Source organism: Vigna unguiculata, chromosome 6, assembly GCF_004118075.2.
Source record: "Vigna unguiculata cultivar IT97K-499-35 chromosome 6, ASM411807v1, whole genome shotgun sequence".
NCBI lineage: Eukaryota > Viridiplantae > Streptophyta > Magnoliopsida > Fabales > Fabaceae > Vigna > Vigna unguiculata.
Window position 1 is genome coordinate 26017603 of NC_040284.1, and position 19516 is coordinate 26037118.

General features: G+C 29.4%; 3 protein-coding genes across 8 annotated transcripts; all 3 read left to right on the forward strand.

Annotated features, from left to right (window-relative positions):
- The first annotated feature begins 6043 nt into the window (after window positions 1-6043).
- On the forward strand, window positions 6044-9018 carry LOC114187534 (solute carrier family 25 member 44-like). The gene is made up of 6 exons (XM_028075803.1): window positions 6044-6338; window positions 6430-6814; window positions 7037-7233; window positions 7704-7845; window positions 8042-8201; window positions 8634-9018. Exons 1-6 carry the CDS (start codon window positions 6265-6267, stop codon window positions 8672-8674), a joined length of 999 nt encoding a protein of 332 aa, XP_027931604.1. The 5' UTR covers window positions 6044-6264; the 3' UTR covers window positions 8675-9018.
- Window positions 9019-9597: 579 nt separating this feature from the next.
- Window positions 9598-12274, forward strand: LOC114187428 (ADP-ribosylation factor 1-like). 6 transcript variants are annotated; one of them, XM_028075685.1, is made up of 7 exons: window positions 9816-10105; window positions 10220-10269; window positions 10409-10565; window positions 10693-10763; window positions 11289-11408; window positions 11614-11732; window positions 12010-12274. In XM_028075685.1, the coding sequence occupies exons 3-7, from the start codon at window positions 10418-10420 to the stop codon at window positions 12104-12106; spliced, it is 555 nt and encodes a 184-aa protein (XP_027931486.1). In that variant the 5' UTR covers window positions 9816-10105; window positions 10220-10269; window positions 10409-10417; the 3' UTR covers window positions 12107-12274. The 6 variants fall into 6 exon arrangements, with proteins under 6 accessions (XP_027931488.1, XP_027931483.1, XP_027931486.1 ...); XM_028075686.1 differs by having other exon boundaries at window positions 10413-10565; XM_028075687.1 differs by lacking the exons at window positions 9816-10105; window positions 10220-10269 and adding an exon at window positions 9598-9743.
- A 1744-nt stretch (window positions 12275-14018) lies between these two features.
- Window positions 14019-18705, forward strand: LOC114187093 (probable ribose-5-phosphate isomerase 4, chloroplastic). The gene is made up of 9 exons (XM_028075224.1): window positions 14019-14313; window positions 14821-14948; window positions 15209-15278; window positions 15612-15716; window positions 15808-15903; window positions 15984-16040; window positions 17623-17740; window positions 17828-17894; window positions 18357-18705. The coding sequence occupies exons 1-9, from the start codon at window positions 14152-14154 to the stop codon at window positions 18427-18429; spliced, it is 876 nt and encodes a 291-aa protein (XP_027931025.1). The 5' UTR covers window positions 14019-14151; the 3' UTR covers window positions 18430-18705.
- Window positions 18706-19516: the final 811 nt, after the last annotated feature.

Here is a 19516-nt window from a genome sequence, read left to right on the forward strand (position 1 = left end):
ACCCTTATCAACGGTTCTTATTGTCCAGTATTTCTTTGGGTCCACTGAATATTAATTTAACCACAACCGTCCAACGCATTAGAACTCAACCGCTGATCGTCCATTGTGATAATACTAGTATTTGTTTCACTATGAGATTTTAAAAAATTATAATATGTTTATTATATTAATATTAATATTAATTTGAATTTATAAAAATATAAAAATAGTTTCATATAAATATTTCGCTGTATAAAATTAAATAATAATATTTTGATTATTTATATTAGATTCATCTTACACATTTTTATATTTTTCTTTTTTAATAATTATTTTTAAAAAATAATTAATCATAATAAAAAAATATTTTTAATTTTACCTTTTTAGAAAAAACTTTTTAAACTTAAATAATTATTCACAATAAAAAAACCATTTACATAGTAAATGATTATAAAATTTATTTATTTCTATAATTATTTTTTGAAAAAATTATTTTATAGTTTATTAATATGTTTTAATTTCATAACAAATAATTACTTTATGGTGTAACAAAATTTATAGTATTGTAAACAAAATAGGCACACATACATTTATATTTTTCTACTAATGTACTAGTGTATATTGTTAATATATATTATTTATAATTATATATAAAAGCATTCCCTTTTAAATGATTGTTTTGATGTACATAATTTTTTTATAATTTTACTTTTTAATAATATGTTATATTTTTATTTTATTTTTAAAGTTTTTGTAAATATTTATAACCGTTTTCTAATTGTTCCATTAATATAAACCATTGTTTACCAAAATTATTTTTTCTTTATATATTTTATTTTATTACTTTATTTTTTAAAATTATTTTATTTTTAAAGTTGTTGTAAATATTTATAACCGTTTTCTAATTGTTCCATTAATATAAACCATTGTTTACCAAAATTATTTTTTCTTTATATATTTTTATTTTATTAGAAAATAATAGTAATGCACAAGCACATAAAATATGTGTTTTCACTACATTAATAAAAGATATCACTATGTGTATACATTTTTTTTTTAGTTTTACTCTTTTAATAATTACTTTTTAAAATTTAATTACAAAAATTTATTTTTCAACATATCTTTTTATTATAAATAATTGAATTAAAAAAATTAGTTGCTGAAAAGATGATATTTAGGCAAGTAATGTGATGTTATGTATGAAAACACATATACAAATATTTAAGGAAAACAGTTTTTGGAAACACTGAATTCATCAGAGAATATAACTTTATGAGACTTGTATTGAAATGGGGACATTTCTAGTATGAAAAAAGTTAGGAAAATGGTTGAAAAAGATATGTTATGCTTTTGCAGGTGCTGAGAGTGCATTAAGGTACAATTTTTATATAGATATGAAATAAACAACAAAATAATACAACTTCTCTATTGGGTGACAATAAACATATTCAGAGACAGTGCTGAAATATGTTAAGCAATAAATAACAGACAACCAATAAAAGAATGTCATTATATGTCTTTTTTTGTTAGCAGAGAGCATGTTGGGAGCATAATTGTATGAGATTTTGTAGCCTCAGGATTGGTTTGTAGTGAAAGAGTTTGAGAAGTGGTTTTGTTACTATAGACATCTGCCATTATATAACATCTTTACAACCAATGATTGTAGTTATACTATGTGTCATATAGACTAACCTATTAACTACTTTCCCAACTCTATTGTTAACATATATATCTATAAAATATGCAGACCTTATATGAAATTATCTTATATTTCTTTTTGTCAGGGATTATAATGCCCTAAATTATAATTTATTCATTTTACTAATAAAAAATTGTTATTCTCACTTTTATCTTTTTCTCAAATTCACTTATATATATATATATATATAAACATCATATAAACATCATTTTTTATCAAGCTCACTTATATTAAATGGTATCAAATTTAAAGTATAACAAAATAGAGAGCTTTTTATAATATAATTTTTTGAAAAGCTTTCGAGAGATGATATTTCAAGCTAAAACTTACATTAACATTTAAGTGTTAATCATCAAACAAAACATAGTACAAAGTAGTATAAAAATTTCAATACATAATTAATAATTTCTTCTTATTTATTTTATTTGTTTTCATAACAATTAAATAGTGAAAATATGCTACATTTTTTAATAATAATTTTATAATAAAATATCGGTTAACAAATATATTTAAAAGGTTTTATATTATATAAAAGATATAAAATGATACGTAAATATCATCTGTGATTTTGCTTTAAAGTTTGATTTGCTTTTTTAGATGTATAATAATACAATAAAAAATAATTTAAATATATTAGCAGTCTAAAAGTATCACAAAAATAGTTTTTTTCTTAATTCAACCTTGTTATGTTTTTTAGTGGTTGTTATGTATTTTAGTGGTGGTTCTAGAAGAGATAATGTAAAATCATGAGTGAGTCAGTTTGGTTTATATTGACCCGATAGGTTTTGACAAACACATATTTGACATTCTTGGTTGAAATAACTATTACTATTTGTTTTGTTTGTTTTTGAAAACAATATTGTTTATTGTTTCTGAATACACGATTTTACTTGGATAACTGATGTTTTAATAATATATACCCTTTGATTATAATACATTTAAATTTAAACACAATTTTATTTATTATTTAGAAGAATATTATATTTTGCGTTAACCAGTTTATGTAACGTCTACTAATTTCACTTGTCTAATATTATTTCACAATCAATATTCCCAATTAATTACTCACTTTTATAATATATTTTGGGTTTCTTAAAATAACTTCTATCTCAATAGTTTCACATAACATCCTAATTTTGTTTTAGAAGGAAATCGGTCTTTTTATATATATATATATATATATATATATATATATATATATATATATACGCATTTTATAAAATTGGTGATAATAGTATAATATTATTAAATTAATATATATAGAATTAATTTATATTTATTAAAAATAAGTGAAATGTTAAAAGTGAAGAGAAATGAATAAAGAAATTAATTGTTGATGAATAAAAAAAAAGGAAAAAATAAAAACATTTTTATAGAAAATAGGTAAAAATAACCGTTACTTTTAAAAAATTTAATAAATATTTATATTATATAGGGTATAATTGGTATTATGAAATGTGGACATAAAAGAAATAATCTTCTTTATATATTGTTATATATATATATATATATATATATATTATATAATAATTAATTTTAAAATATAAAATAGACTTAAATACCTATTTGATCCTCATTTTCGCAGTGTTTATTGCCATTAGTCCTAATTTTTTTCAAATGTTTAAAATAGTAATAATTTTTGCAATTTGTGTTTAATTTGGCCCATTTTGTGTCACGCCGTTTATATGAGTAATGGAGTCTTGTACAAGTGACATTGTTTATATTATGTATTATATTTTGTTTAGGACAATGATACTTTAACTCACTTTTTTTTGACCCACTTTTAACCCATCATTTCAATCACTATTAGATCATCACATCATATCACTACAAAAAATAAAAAAAATGATCTAATGATGATTAAAGCAATAGGTTAAAAGTGAGTCAAGAGAGTGGGTTAAAATATCATTTTTCTTTTGTTTATTACGTATACAATGAGATGGAGAAATTAGTTTTAAAGTTAGGGATTAGGGATTTGGGGAAACCCTGTAATTAGGGATTTGGGATTGAAACCATTCCTCTCTCCCTCCTTCCTTCTTTTTCTTCCTCTTCAATCTTCAATCCCCTTTTTCCCAACAACAATTGTCATCCTTCAACATCTCAAACTCCATATGGCAACCATCTCAAAACAAAACCCTTCTCTCTCCCACAAAAACTTCATTGTAGGCTTATCTCCCGTGCCAAACTCCAACAACCTCTTCATCTTTTCCATTTGGTATTTCAAAGTCCATAAAACTGCTAACAATCTTGCAAATTAACATGGACACAATAGAGAACATCCTTGCTGTATATAGGCTTTGGTCTATTACAAATTTTTTCATGTCTCTTCATTAGGCAAGGCTAATTCAATGTTATACCTAAATACATGGTCGAAAAGTTTTCTTCCATATTGATCAATGTCTTCATCTTTCCTACCTTCAAATACATCTTCTACATTTTCTGAGGAGCTAGCACATCAAACATTTAAGTTGTCACCAACATGCAGATGCAACAACCATGAAGAGAATTTATTCCTCTTTTGCTCCCAAAATCCCTAATTATAGGGTTTTCCCCAAATCCCTAATTATATAACTCATTTGTCCACCTCACTGTTTACAAACAGTCCACATAATTAAAAAATGGTAGATGTATTGCAAATAGTGCCACCTGCACCAAATTATAAGAAAATGAGAAAAAGAAATATTTAAGCCTATAAAATATAAAACATTTATTAAAAGTTTATCATGTTAGAGTAAAATTGAATATAAACTGATTAATGTAATGATCATTTTTAATACATATAATGATATTTTTAATATATGAATTTTGTTCACGTGAACTTATTTATTAAGAAATTAATAATGTAAATATTTGAGATTTTGGTTAGAGATCGATTATTATTTAATTCTACATGATTTTATGAATATATTAATTGATTTTTATTTAAATCTTAGAAAAAAATGGTAAGAAACATATAAAAAAATTTATGTTTTTTTTATAAGAAATCATCATGTTGATAAAAGAATAATATAAGTGATCTAATATTTTAGATTCATATATTTATTTAAATATTTTTTTAATAGATATAATTTGTTTTATGTTTTGTAAGGTGTAACTTTTATCATGAATTTAATGTGATTTATATATTATCTTTTTATTTTATTTTACTCTCTTGATAAATTTTAATATGATTCAGAATTTATTAATAAACTTTGGACTTTAATATATAATTGAAAAAAAGAAATGTTAAAATTCATAATTATGCTGACAAAACTTATTTGAAAGATTTTACTTCTTATTATTAATATTTTGACCATTGACCCGTGCAACGCCCGGTATTACTTTTAAAACTACCGAATTTGTTTTTCATAACAATTAAAAATAAATAAAAAAGTTAAAAATTGATGTTATACTTTAAATAAGAATGATAGATATAATTCAAAATAAAAGAGATTAACTTAACAATGTTAATTTCTATTAAGAGACATTAATTTTGACATACGTGTAATGTAATTTTAAATGAAGTATTATTTTTTATATTTATTATTTAGTTTATTAATGATATTGATATTTAATTATTTATTTATGATTTTATATAGTAATAAAGAAATTATCATTACTATATTAGTAATATTGTGTTATCTTATTATTATTAAATATTATTATTTATTATAATATATTATTATATTGCTAAGAACGAAAAAGTTTCGCACTATAATTTATTTTGAATTTAAATGCAAATTCTTATTAAAGTATGTGAAAATTGTTCACATGCATTGGTTACTATATATTTTAAATTTGAAATTTATTGTTGACAATATAAATCTTAATATTAAAAAGAAAATTGAAATAAAAATCATTAGTTTTTTTTTTTTTACATTTATAACTTTCATTTTGGAATAATATATTTATGTCTATGTTATTGAGATTACTTTTCAAATTATTGTAATTTCACATAAATTTATTCAATTGTTTTATTTGAATTTCAAATGCAATTTCTATAACCATATTTTTATTCTGTTTTTGATATGATTTAAATACGATCGATAAACCTTAAACTCTTCTTAACATACGATTGAGATGAAATGTCAAAATTCACAAAGATAATGATTGTTAAAAAACCTTTACTTTTTACATTATATTTTATATTTTTAAAAAATATAAAATCATTTCTCTATGATACATAAACGTTTTCTTTAGTTTCTCAGAATTATTATTTTAAAACTAAAATTATTTTCGTTTCAAAATTTACCATAGGGATTTAAAAAAATGTTAGAAATTTCAAGAACTAAAAACTTAATTAAATCAATATAAAACGAGACAAATTAATCATATTTTTTAACACAACATAAAATAAACTAAAAAAATAAAGAACAAACACGTTCTCTGAAAGGACAGGACTGGAACTTTCTCCGGAAGCGGTGAACTCTTCTTCTTCTTCTTCCCATTACCAACTTTCATTCAACAAAACTTCCCAAAACCAGACACACTCAAACCAAAATCATTTGTTATATACACAACGCAAACAAACACAGACACTGTTCTTACACTCATCACATAAACTTCCAAAGCAAAAGAGTGAGAAAAGTTAGTTAAAGCAGTTATTTATGAGCATGGAAGCTGATGCTACCACCACCAATTCACAGTTACCACTAGCCGACACAGACATCAACTGGGACAGGTTGGCTTTTTGTTTATTCACGCTTCAATGTTTGAACCATTGACTTCATAACGAACCAAGTTTTTTGTTGTGTCTGTGAATTTGATATCAGGTTGGACAAAACCAGGTTCCACGTCATCGGTGCCGTTCTCTTCACGGCTCAATCAGGCCTGCTTCATCCAACGGCGGTGGTGAAGACACGAATGCAAGTGGCGGGGTCGGAATCCTGGCACGTGCGAGGAGGAACGTCGGTGCTGGCCCAAATTCTGCGGAGCGATGGCGTTTCGGGAATCTTCAGAGGCTTCGGCACTTCCGCCATTGGTTCAATCCCCGGTAGGGTTCTGGCGCTCACCTCCCTCGAGGTCTCCAAAGACATTATCCTGAAACACACGCAAGCCACTCACATTCCAGAAGCTTCTCGTGTTGGCCTCGCTAACGCACTCGCTGGCATGATCTCTAACTTGGTTTCTTGCGTCTACTTCGTGCCATTGGATGTGGTAGGTCCTTCGCTGCGTAATGCAAACTTTACTTTGCATCTCAATTTTATCAGATCGAGTTGAAATTAAGCTATGAGAAACCTTTTTTGCATGAAATCTTTTGCATTTCAAGAAATTATGACTTGAAACAAAATTCCCACGCTCTGTGCATGATTCTGTTTTTTTATTTTTGTTACTAAACTTTTTTATGATGCTGTGAATGGTTTTGTGTCTGTTTGTTAGATTTGTCAGAGGTTGATGGTGCAGGGTCTTCCTGGGACAACGTTTTGTAGAGGGCCGTTTGATGTTGTTCGGAAAGTTGTGGAGACTGAAGGGTTTCGTGGCTTGTATAGGGGTTTTGGATTAACGGCGATTACGCAGTCCCCTGCTTCTGCACTTTGGTGGGGTTCATATGCTGCCGCACAACACCTAATTTGGAGGTACATTCTGTGCTCTTTTATACAACTATCTCCTTAGGGTGTGTTTGAATTATAATATGAAAGCTTGTTCATAAGCTTCACATACCTGAAGCTTGTCTTAATGGACAAGAATTAGATGCTGCTGGTACTGGTATCAAATTAGAGTTGGATTTTCATCTTAATAATATGATTAACGAATGCTTGTGTTAAAGTTTTATTGGTTGAATATATTACTAAGATTAAACTTCAATTCTGAATGTAAAAGAAAAAACACTTAAACAACTCTATCTGAATTCTATCCTATTTTAATGAGCTCACAAGCCATGCAGAGCAAGTTAAGAGTTAACAAGTGCTTATAGAAGGTTACAGATTGTAGTTTACTTTTACGGGCCAAAACATGGTACATTTAAGTCTTTCCGAACGCACCCTAAAGACTCTAAATGATTTTTTTTTTTTCCATTTTTAATTTATGAATGGTTGTTGTTTTTTAGAAGTTTGGGCTACAAAGATGATACGGGTGAAAAACCTTCACATGTGGAAATGGTTACAGTTCAGGCTAGTGCTGGGATGGTGGCTGGTGCTTGTTCATCTGTTATCACCACTCCCATAGATACTGTGAAAACACGTCTTCAGGTATGCGCAATGAGACTCTTGTCTTTAGGATTTTTTGTTGTTCATGAAGGAAGAGATTTTTAGGATTTTAAATTGGGATTGATATATCTTCCAATGAACCAATTAGTGTTTTTTTTATGTTGTGTTTTTTTCCACTTTCTGGTTTTAGACTGTAATATGGCTATTTTGGATTTGTCAAATTTTTATTTGCACTAAGGTGATGGACAACTATGGTTCTGAAAGACCATCAGTACTGAAGACAGCAAAGATTCTCCTTAAGGAAGATGGATGGTGGGGATTTTACAGGGGTTTTGGACCAAGATTTTTGAACATGTCACTTTATGGAACAACTATGATTGTTACTTATGAACTGATAAGTATGCCACTTCTTGCTTATTTACTTTGGCACCGATACTTTCTTTTTTAGAATGGTTAGGTGATATGAGGAGCCACACGTATCTTTATTTGGTATACTATTCAAACGATGTGATTTCAGCTTTCTCTATAATGTAGAAGTTCTTGACCTTAAGGAAGCATTAACTTTAGTTGTTTTTTTGTATGTAATATCATCCCTTGCTGTCTTCCTAAAAAAAGAATCCCTGGATCCAATCCGTGTGTTGTGCTGATAATTTTTATTGAATTTGAATTCTGTGTCAAAACCTTAGCTGTTATTGGCTCTAGCATATGGTATCTTGTCTGCATATGCTATTATCAAAAAATGTTCTTGTAATTATCCTGACTCCATATAAACCTCGTCTTTTAGTTAAGTTAAGCCTTCTTTAATTTCTCATTTTAACACCTTTTGGCAGAGAGATTATCGGTTCAATCAAGTTTGAGGTCTTTTACGTAGTAGCAACGTACTGCAAGAGCATATCTACCTTCTGTGGAGGGACAGCATATTGATGAATCACGTCAACCTGAAGTTCTATATGATGCAGTTTTGCAAAGTCTGTGGATTCTTTTCTACATTTTTATTGAACTTCTTCTTTTTAGGTGTTAAACGGAAATTCTTGTTACTTTCTTGAGCATTGGGGTAGGTTGGAATATGAAGAATTGTTGTTTTTCACTTTATTCTTCATTCCGATGGCTTTACATGTAGAATAAGTTCAGAAGAGTCTCTCCCTTACATTGCTTTTTATGTAACTTTTAATAGCCTTTATTAGTAACATGATTAAGTCTTATAATTCCACTTCAGCTGATATATGTAAGATATAATAAAAAATAATCCAATTGTTACATAGTTATTAACTTATTTACTTATAATAACTTACATATAAGATATCAGTAAACCGTAAAAACTTAAGTAAAATATTGAATAATGTTGCTAAAAGTGGAGCATATTTTGGCTAAAATAATCTGTGGAAGTTGTGCATTACGTTATATTGTCCTTCAAGAAAACTTGCTTGGGATTCCCGCCAAACATACACGCTGAACTAAAATGGTTAAAATCCTTGTGCATCCTTAAACTTGGTAAACCTTTTATGCTGCCAGAACTTCACATCATTAACGTTAGAAAGTTTTAGGAAAAATACGCAACTTTGTAAGGGTTTCATGTTTATGTGGGAAATTCCACTCTTTACCACGTTTAATTCTTTAAATACTAACACCTGGCTGTTTGGTTTCAAACCCTTATATTTTTTTAACACTAAATAATTTGTCTGTGAAAAAAGACTAATTAATTTGAGTTAAATTAAGTAAGTAGATAAATTTATTTTAAGTCAGAAAATTATTTATGCTTATTGATTTTTGTCCAACTAAAACCCAAATAGTGGGTCAAATCCAAAAAATTAACTATTCTCACATTGATTTCCGATTTTGGCGTAACCTTATTCAGACAGAGAGAGTGAGCAATAGTTATTGTGTTTCTGAATCTGCATCTCTGTCCACTTCGCTCTCTCTCTTTTGTCGTATCTCATCACGTAAGTTTGTCTCTTTTTCAAACATGGATTCAATTCCTTGCGCACATTTTCTTTTATTTTTATTGTTTCTAACGTATTGAATTCGAATTTGTGTACAAGATTTAATTTTACGTGAAATACATTTCTTTACGTTTCTGTTTTCTGCTTCTGACGTAATTGAATTTCCTTGTTTGCATTTTAATGGAATCGAACCACTTAATAGCTGGCCTCTGAGATGTATATTCCGATCGTACAATCCATGTTACATTGTTTAAGATTTCTCAAAACCTAGGAACGATTCCCTTAAGCTAGAGGCAATTTGTTTATTTTTCTGAACCTTAAATTTAGTATTTCCAATTCCCCATGTGTAAAACCTCAAGATTGTAAGTCATGGATATCTTGTTTTCCCATAATCATCCAGATTGACATTGGGATCACTATCAAAAGTGTGTTATAATTTCTCTTTCATTCTTTGTGTTTGTGTAAATTGCTAGCAGAACTTCACAATAAGACGCTTATCGGGAAAATGTGACATTAACAGCTCGTAGTAAGCGTAACATTGTAGATGATCTTGGTTTTGAATTTATAATGTTATTTCTTGGTTCTTGCCTATCGTTATCATGTTCATAAAATTTCAAGTTAGTTTCAGATTATTTCACTGTTACGATTTTTATGGTTATTGTAAGGCAGACAATATGGGTTTATCTATTGGCAAGATTTTTTCTCGTTTATGCGCCAAGAAGGAGATGCGAATTCTTATGGTTGGTCTTGATGCTGCTGGTAAAACCACAATATTGTATAAACTGAAGTTAGGGGAGATTGTCACCACCATTCCTACTATCGGTATCTTTTCCTTTCAATCTTATGAGATCCATGGAAATACTCCCAAGAAGTTTTAACCATTGCAGAACTTTATGCATAACATCATTTCTCTTTTGTACCATGTTTAATAATATGATTATCTATGCAGGATTTAACGTGGAGACTGTGGAGTATAAGAACATCAGCTTCACTGTTTGGGATGTTGGTGGTCAGGATAAGGTGATAATTGGTAGAAAATAATCACTCAATAATTTTTCTCCCCTTTGATTTTTTTTTTTTCTGACTGAGTCATATTGAACTTTACTTTGCTCTCACTTCTCAACTACTTGAGTTGGGGAGATAACATAACCCTATCAAAAGAACTATAACCTTTCGAGTTACTGTCTTCAATTGTCTCTTCTGAACTTCACAGTGATAAAAAGTTTGTCTAACAATTTCCATTTTATCTTATAGCTGTAGTGTTGCAACTCTCACCATTAAAATGGTGCAGAACAGTAGAAGTTCTAGAATCTATATATTGTAGATTCAATTCCTGCACAATAATCCAACCCGTGTTAGAAAAACGACACGAAAGATTGTGTAAAACAAGAACTGAAAAAGTATGAAAGGAAGTATGTTATGCTTGAATGATGCCTTCAAATTTAACTTTAGAGAATACTGTTGTACAAGTAATTGCCTTAGATTTGTCATAGTTCTTGTTAACTACTCCATTTTTAATAATTCAGTACCATGGGGTTGTTTCAGATTCGACCCTTGTGGAGACACTACTTCCAAAACACACAAGGGCTTATTTTTGTGGTAGACAGCAATGATCGTGATCGTGTTGGTGAGGCTAAAGATGAGTTGCATAGGATGCTGAATGAGGTCTGTGTGTATATATATATATATATATATATATATATATATATATATATATATATATATATATATATATATATGTATATATATATATATATATATATGTATATATATATATATATATATATATATATATATATATATATATATATATTCATATGCACAATGTGAAAACATCCTTGTAATTAATTTGATTTTTTTCATGGACTAGGATGAATTAAGAGATGCTGTGTTGCTTGTTTTTGCCAACAAGCAAGATCTTCCTAATGCAATGAACGCTGCTGAAATCACTGATAGGCTTGGTCTAAACTCTCTGCGCCAGCGTCACTGGTAAATCAAGTCCTCAAACAATGGCAATTGCTAATCTATTTTTTCAATAAAATTAAGTTTGTAAAAACAACTAAAGTCTTATCTCTATAAATCGAGTTTTCAGACAATTTTAATATATGAACATACTTTTCAATACAATAAAATGTCATGAAACTGAGTTTATTCTTCAACTGAGTTTCGAAGGCACCAAACTCAAAACCAAACATGACTTCAATCCTGTTTTGTTCTCACACAAGTTTAAGCATCCTTGAACCATGTGCATGCATGTCTTCCCCAGGTACATCCAAAGTACATGTGCCACATCTGGTGAAGGTTTATATGAAGGACTAGACTGGCTTTCGAACAACATTTCAAGCAAGCCTTCCTTTAAATAGTAAAATTGTTTTCGTCTACAGCAAGGTTATTAGAGATGCTTAGTGGCAATTGTTGGCATCAATGCTGTTGTAGTTTTATGATTATTACACCTTTTCTATTGTTTTGAAAAATACTCTGTTGTCCTCTCTGATCTTCTTTTAATTCCAATAAATGTTATTCATCTATGATGTTGCAAGTTTGCATTCCTGATATTTTTTATTTTTGTTTTGTTAGACATTTTTTGCGTACATCAGCTACTTGTTGCATGTAATAGAGATTTAGCAAGTTATATGTTATGTGTTGATTGTTCCGTTAAACACAGATTGAACCAAGTTTTATGCTGATTGCTTAAGATATAACTCTCACTTTCTGTCCTCTTAGGAATTGGTTATGCAAAAATTAAAAACAAAGCTAGGATTATAGCTTCTGCTAAAATATCATAGAGAATAAACTTTCTTTCATTGATTTAAAACATGTGGTTTGTAAGTAAAGTTTATTAGATGTTGGGAAGCTCAATCTTTGGAATTAGAGTGATAAGAAAAAAGAGAAAATATAGTTTGGATTTAAAAATAATATGTGACAAAACATTATGATTTCAATTTATCTATGGAATTGATTATCTATTAGGAAAAGTTTGGTTGTCTAGTTACTTGACATTTTATTCTAAATTCTTTATTGCTATAACTTTTGTTTGCTGTACGTTCATGAATACAAAAGATTACATTACAATATAAGCACTAAATTGATCATGCACAAACTGTAAAACCCAATCAATTACAATGATAGAATTTTTCATCACAATAGCTAGGTTCATTATTTTTTACTTTTCTCGAATATCACACTATTCCATTTATTTACACATATTGCATGGTTTAGTATTTATATTAGAATTTCTTGTGTTATTTTTTGTGAATAATTTTCTCCCTCAAAATCTCTTCCTCATATTTTAAAATGAAAAGAAAAAAAAATCCAGTTTGAAATTCAATTTACCTGTAATCGAGTTTCAACTAATTTTTCAATTAATCTCTTCGTAATTAAAATTCCGAATTCAGTTTTTAAGAAATCAAAATCTAACCTTGTAACGTAAATTCTGTTATCTGTGTCACCAAGACGGGTGGAGAATTATTTTTTTTAAAAGTGCTAGACTGCAGAAAAATTCTGCAATAATTTTATCTTGTGAACGCGTCCTAGACCATGGGCAATTTATTCCTGCAACTTCACAACTTTCTTCTGCACCCCATAAATGTTTTTCTCATTTTGCTTTTTCTTTTGGATTATACAATCTATTTTGCATCCCCTGAATGTTTTTCTCATTTTATTTTTTCTATTGTACAATCTGAAAATAAAAAATCTTGTGTTCTAAAAGTATTTTTTTTTCTTAAGTAATACTTCTCAATTGCGAAATACAAAAGTAAAAAAAAAAATCAAAGGTTTTTGTTTTTAAAGAGACAAAACTATGACAAAAGCTTCCTGTTCTAAAGTGAAGAATACCTTAAATTGATTTTACCAATATTATTTCAATGGATTTGAGGTGGACCCTTTATTAAGGATGAATCTTATTCATTTAAACTTTTACCGAGGACTTCTTTCTATTTTTTCAAAACATTATTTTCTTTTTTCAAATTTCTTACAACTGTTAGAGAAGACAACTTAAAATATATTCAATTTACCACAACTTAATTTGCTATATTTTAAGTTGATATTACTGGTATCTAAACTTTTCAATATTTATTTAAGAAATAAACAGAAACAAATATAATTAAATATTTATTTTATTACAATTTGAAACAAATAAAAACTGGTGGCTAAGAAATGTTGATGCATATAATTTAAAAGGGACAAGATAAAATTGTTTTTGAAATTCCCAGTGGGAGAAAATTCTGAAGATTATAAGTAATTGAAATTAATTGGCAAATATAATACAAAGTTAAGGGACAAAAAAATGTGAAATTGGTATGCTGTTATCGCTCAAATCAGTGATGAGTAGAGTGGCCATCATAATCCCTTATCCATTATCACTGCCTTAAACTTCGATGAAATTGCGGAGATTGAGAAGTGAAGAGCAATGGCTTCAGTAGCTTCATCTTCATCCTTTTCCACAAGGCATCTTCTGTGTTCCCCAACACCTCTGTTAGGCAGAAGAAGATGCAGACCCAATTTTCTGAGGATGCTCACTCGTTCCTGTCTCGATGACAGTTCTGCTCTCCTTCAAGCAGCGGAATACACTGTATGAACTATGAATTCATAGTTGCCATTGTCTTCAATTTTCAAAATTTGTTCACTCTATAGCATCTTTTCAAGTGTGATCAGTATCCTGCTTTTCATTCTAATTCAATAACTACAATGCTCTTTTTAGTAGTTTTTTTTTTTTTTTTAACTTGCCTTTTGATAATGTTCCCAACACCCACTTTTATTATTTTGTGTGAATTAGTTCACGAAATGGTGAAATGAAAATGTACTTAATGGTTCCTATTGTATGTGTATTCATCAAGTTTCATTCAAATTTTTCAAAATTTGGTTTTTGCATCCATGTAAGGAAAATAAGTTGACTTTAATCCATGGTTATTATGCCAATCTCAACAAAAATTTTGTGCTTTTTTTTTTTTTCCAAACAGCTGATATTGTCAAAAATTTGTATTTGGTAAGTGTCAAATACCCCCTGGATTGTGCTTGTTAATTGTTCATGTTATTGGGAGATGAATGAATTTTGTAGGCATGTCTTGCTGTTTTGTAGGTGAATACATACGTAAAAAGTGGCATGGTTGTAGGATTGGGGTCTGGTCATGCTTCTGGTATGGCCATTCAGCATTTGGGTCGCCAGCTTCGTACTGGTAATTTGAAGGATATAGTTGGGATTCCCATGTGAGCTCTTCCGCCTTTCATATCATTTTCGCTTTCAGATAAAGTACCATGCTGTGTGTGTCTATTTTAAATGATGCTAGGTTAAAGTTGAAGTTTAACTATTCTTTCTAACTTTTCACTGCTTCGTTGATATGTAGACATTTTTCTATTCAATACAAGGATTAAACATTGCAATGGTGTTAAAACATATCGCTTCCAATTTGTGTATCAAGATGTAAATTCTACCAAACCACTTGACATTGATGCATTGGTTTATGCAGGTCTGTTGCAAGTGCAAGTGAAGCAGCAAAGGCTGGGATTCCATTGGATACCTACCAAGAAAGTTCTAAAGTGTGAAAAAAATTAGTGATTTTCTACATTTTCTTTTAATGTTGAGTGTTTCTTGATTTAGAGGAATCTTGGGTGATGCCAGAAATTATATCCTTGTATGCAACCCTGGTGAAGATTATCCTAGAAAAAACACAAAATTAAAAAAGTTCTATCATATATGCATAACTTTGAAGAAATGAAAAGAGAAAAAAAGTAATGCTGGACTGTGCTGATTGTGAAGTTCGTTGCATTTTTATTTTATTTTGCATAAGACTGAAATAATTTATTGGCAATTACTCTATTGTAGATTGATTAATTCTTATTGTAGATTCATTGTCAATTACTCTATTGTAGATTGATTTTGCATTTGATGATGCTGATGTTATAGAAGAAGGAACACTTGTTGCTATCATTGGGCGCCGGAAATTGCAAAGTGGGGAATCTATAATCCAGGAGAAAGTGAGCTGCTATACCATTTTTCTCTGTATTTATTTGTGAAGATTAATTATCTTGTGTTCATAATTGATTTCTCTTTTTTTTTTGTTTGCAGTCTATAATAAATGCCTCCAATAAATTTGTGTTCATTATTGAAGAAAACCAGTACAAAGGTGGTCTGGAAGGTTCTATTCCAGTTTTAATTCAGTCTGTAAGCAGCTATGCAAAAGATTAGTTTAGTGATTCTTTCTTGTGTATATTTATCTTTAATACTCAAAATTTTCCTCTCAGCTCAACTGGATGGCAACTGCTGAAGAGATTGATGACATGTTTTTGGGTGATGCTGAGGTTTATTCTACATTTACTCTTTTGCTGAGTTTTCTACAAATGCATGCAAAATGTTTTATGAGTTTGCTTGCTTATCAACTTAAAACTGATGCTGACATAAGGATCTTATATGTTTTTATAGATTCATGGTATTTTGACACGATTTGCTTTGTTGATGTGTATAGACATGTAACTGGTTATTGGCTGCTTTATTAAATGATTTATGATTTTGTAATGATCCACAACAACAATTCAAATCTAACTGGGATTTGCTCCATAAATCAAACATGGCATTGTGTTCTTACCTTGACCAAATCTTTGGAGAGTCTTTCTTTGTCTACCTCTACCTTTGGCTACTCCATCTAATTGGTTCTTCTAATGGGGCTTCTATGGTCTTTTCCTCACATGTCCTGGTCATATGCTACCATTTTTTCCTGAATAGATGTTTCTCTCCAATATCTTCGTTTCTTATTGACCATTTTATCTTATATTTTCTTTTATGAAATCACATCTTAGTTGTGATCTACTATTCTGCGTAGATATGTTTGTGTACTATCATCCGGTCATTTGTTATCAGAAGAGTTTGACTATGAAAACAATTACATGAGAGGTTATACTCTTTTGGTAACATGGCAACGCTAGGATGATTGTGTAATAAAGTTTTAAAAGCAGTGGATCCAAATTAAAGCAAGATTTTATTACCCTGCTTTCTGGAGGATCAAAGGATTAACTTAATACAAATATGTAGTTATTAGAAACTCCCTATTTGATTCACATGGTCAATACATACTTCCCGTGTTTACAATGCAGTCACTTTTTTTTTTTCATTATAATGTTTCTTAAGACTAGAAAATTGCTGTTTATCTCCAAAAAATCTATAAATTCAGTGTTACCCCATAGCAATTAGCAACGCATGCATGACCCTTTTCCTTGCCAGTGAATAGACAGAAAAGGATAAAAGCAGTTGCAACAATTCGACTGTCCTAGAAATTGTTCAGAAAACCCAATTTTCTAATACAACTTAGCAATGACAATGCCAAAGGATGATTATTTTTCTCTGAAGAAAACAGAAGATACAGACATCAACATGAACAGCCTTGTCAGGGGGCTACAATTCTGCAATAGATCATTTATATTAATTCTAAAACTTGACATAGTCCAAAGACAAACATTTCCTCTTTTTGAGAACATAAACTTTCCAGGACTTTCATATTAAAAAGTTTTGAATAGCAGGATTATGGATCAGAAACTGGAGTAAAAGAAGTTATAGTATAAGAAAAAGATGGACTATATAACATCCTGTTTTCCCGAAAGGTAAAGCAGTGACACAGCAAGGTTTCTGAATTACAAAAGTAGAATGTAATGCCACAGTTTTTTTCTTCCTTCCCATCTTTTAAGGGAAAGAGTTGTTTTTTGACTCTGTTAGGGTGCTAACACATGTCTTATCTAGGCTGGTTTATAATATGGACTCTTCGTTTATTGTGAAACTATTGATCAAGGACGTTTTCTTATGCTCCTGTTCCTATTTCTCTTCATTCTCTTAAATATTTTATCATGAAATTTATATTTTGTAATTGTATTCATCACCTCTTTGTAAATGAAGGTCTGGAGAAGACCAACGATGGGGCAAGCAGGTCCGTTAGGAGGTGACTTTCCAGTAGTCACCAGGGAAGGGCACAACATTCTTGATGTTATCTTTACATCTCCAATAGAAAACCTTGGTAAGTTCTGCAAGTTTTATACCTGTTTCAAGTGATAAACCTTAGTACTCGTGCTGGTCCGTTTAACTGACTTAGTATTACTTGCAGCTGAAGTAGCAAAAAGCCTTGGTAAAGTTGATGGTGTTGTGGACCATGGTGTTGTATCTAAAATTCCGTTAGTTTTCTCTCTCAACTTTTATAATCTTTTAAATAAGTAGATGAGAATCATGCGGGTTGAACTTTAAGATAAGGTATAGATAGGACATATAAAACATCAAATGATTCACTCTTATAATTTCATTTCCCTTTCTGAGCCTGTCAGTAATCAATGAAAGAGAAGTGTTTGACATGCGCTTCAAATAAAGTTACAAACTCGTTTGTTGTTTTCTTCAACAAAAGTGGTGCAAAGGGTATAAGTTTTTAATAAACTTCAGTTCAGAGCTGTAGTTTTTGCTTTAGGTGCACCAACTTTAGTCCAATGAGTAAGATGTAATCATGGTCAACATCTTAGTCACCAAATTATTATTGCATTGGTTCTGTTCTGTCAGTATTCTTCTTCCTAGACAACAGAAGCATTGGAAAATGGTTTGCTTGAAAATATGAACTCAGTTATTTCTATTGTTATGATGGGATGCAGATGCACAGTGGTAATTGCTTCTCAGAATGGGCTGAACATTTTGGACAAATTGACAGCAGATATAGTGGGTTAGATACAGTACTAATAACCCTGTTTCTTACCTTCCTCTCTTTTTCATCTCGCCACAAATATTTATCATGCAAGAAGATTAATGAGTTGTTATGATTATATCACTAACTATCAAAGGAAGCTGAGGGTTACATGTGCTGTATTATATATGCATGAAATTGTTGTTTTGGTTTGTATTTTCCATTCCCAAATGGTTCCATAGATGAGGCTGGAGAGATTATTAACTAGTCTCCAGTCACAACATAAGTTGTTATTCCAATCGATATTGTTTTTTGACATATGGATAATCTGTGATATTTTTTATAATTTGTAGTAAATTTTTAACACCCGAAGTCTTAAATTCAGAACACTTTTATAAGACTGTTATAATTACCTTCACTTAATGAATGTTTGGTATATTTTATTGATTTATAGGTATTTATGATAGCTTGATGACAAAAGTTATGAAGTAAATAAAGGATGTTTTCCTGATAAAATAATTAATAAAAAGATACTTTAAACAGGTTTTATCAATAAATATTAAACTTCACTCTCGAAATTTTCATGGATCGCAAGTGAAAAGACTAATTTATATACATTTTTATTTTTTAATCTGACAATATGTTTTTCTAAACACAAAATCATAATAAAAGAACAACACTTTAAATGCAACCGTTGATTATAAAAATACCATCTCAACTTATAATCGTCTCAATATTAAAATCTTAAGTATTTTTATTTAATGTTAAATCATTCTTGACTTTAGAAAATAAAAAATTCAAATCATGAAATAAAGATATACAATAAAGTATAGTTAGATAGCAAAGAATGACACATTGTATTCTAGCTAGTGGGCACTTCGGTGTATTGATAAAGAGTTTGATTGTTTCAGATACGTTTAATTTTTTTCTTTCACCTTTCTTCTTCTTTTTGTCTTCAATTGGATTTATGCAGATACTACTTGGTAGTTGGAGTTGATGTAGCTTCAAAGTCTTGGTCATTCTAAATTAAATATGACTTTTCTTACTCTAAAGTCTTTCTTTTTGTTAGTGTAGAAAAACTTTTTAAGTTTTGTTTCACTTTCTTATTTGCACGTACCAAGTTACTCTAAC

Excerpts from the sequence above, each read along its gene's own strand:
- LOC114187534 (XM_028075803.1), top strand. The coding sequence starts at position 6,265 with ATGAGCATGGAAGCTGATGCTACCACCACCAATTCACAGTTACCACTA. Across the intron at positions 7,234-7,703 it reads GCACAACACCTAATTTGGAG|AAGTTTGGGCTACAAAGATG; the intron begins GTACATTCTGTG and ends GTTGTTTTTTAG. Across the intron at positions 7,846-8,041 it reads CTGTGAAAACACGTCTTCAG|GTGATGGACAACTATGGTTC; the intron begins GTATGCGCAATG and ends ATTTGCACTAAG.
- LOC114187428 (XM_028075687.1), top strand. The coding sequence starts at position 10,418 with ATGGGTTTATCTATTGGCAAGATTTTTTCTCGTTTATGCGCCAAGAAG. Across the intron at positions 11,409-11,613 it reads TGCATAGGATGCTGAATGAG|GATGAATTAAGAGATGCTGT; the intron begins GTCTGTGTGTAT and ends TTCATGGACTAG. Across the intron at positions 11,733-12,009 it reads TCTCTGCGCCAGCGTCACTG|GTACATCCAAAGTACATGTG; the intron begins GTAAATCAAGTC and ends TGTCTTCCCCAG.
- LOC114187093 (XM_028075224.1), top strand. The coding sequence starts at position 14,152 with ATGGCTTCAGTAGCTTCATCTTCATCCTTTTCCACAAGGCATCTTCTG. Across the intron at positions 14,314-14,820 it reads TTCAAGCAGCGGAATACACT|GTGAATACATACGTAAAAAG; the intron begins GTATGAACTATG and ends GCTGTTTTGTAG. Across the intron at positions 17,895-18,356 it reads GGTGTTGTATCTAAAATTCC|ATGCACAGTGGTAATTGCTT; the intron begins GTTAGTTTTCTC and ends GATGGGATGCAG.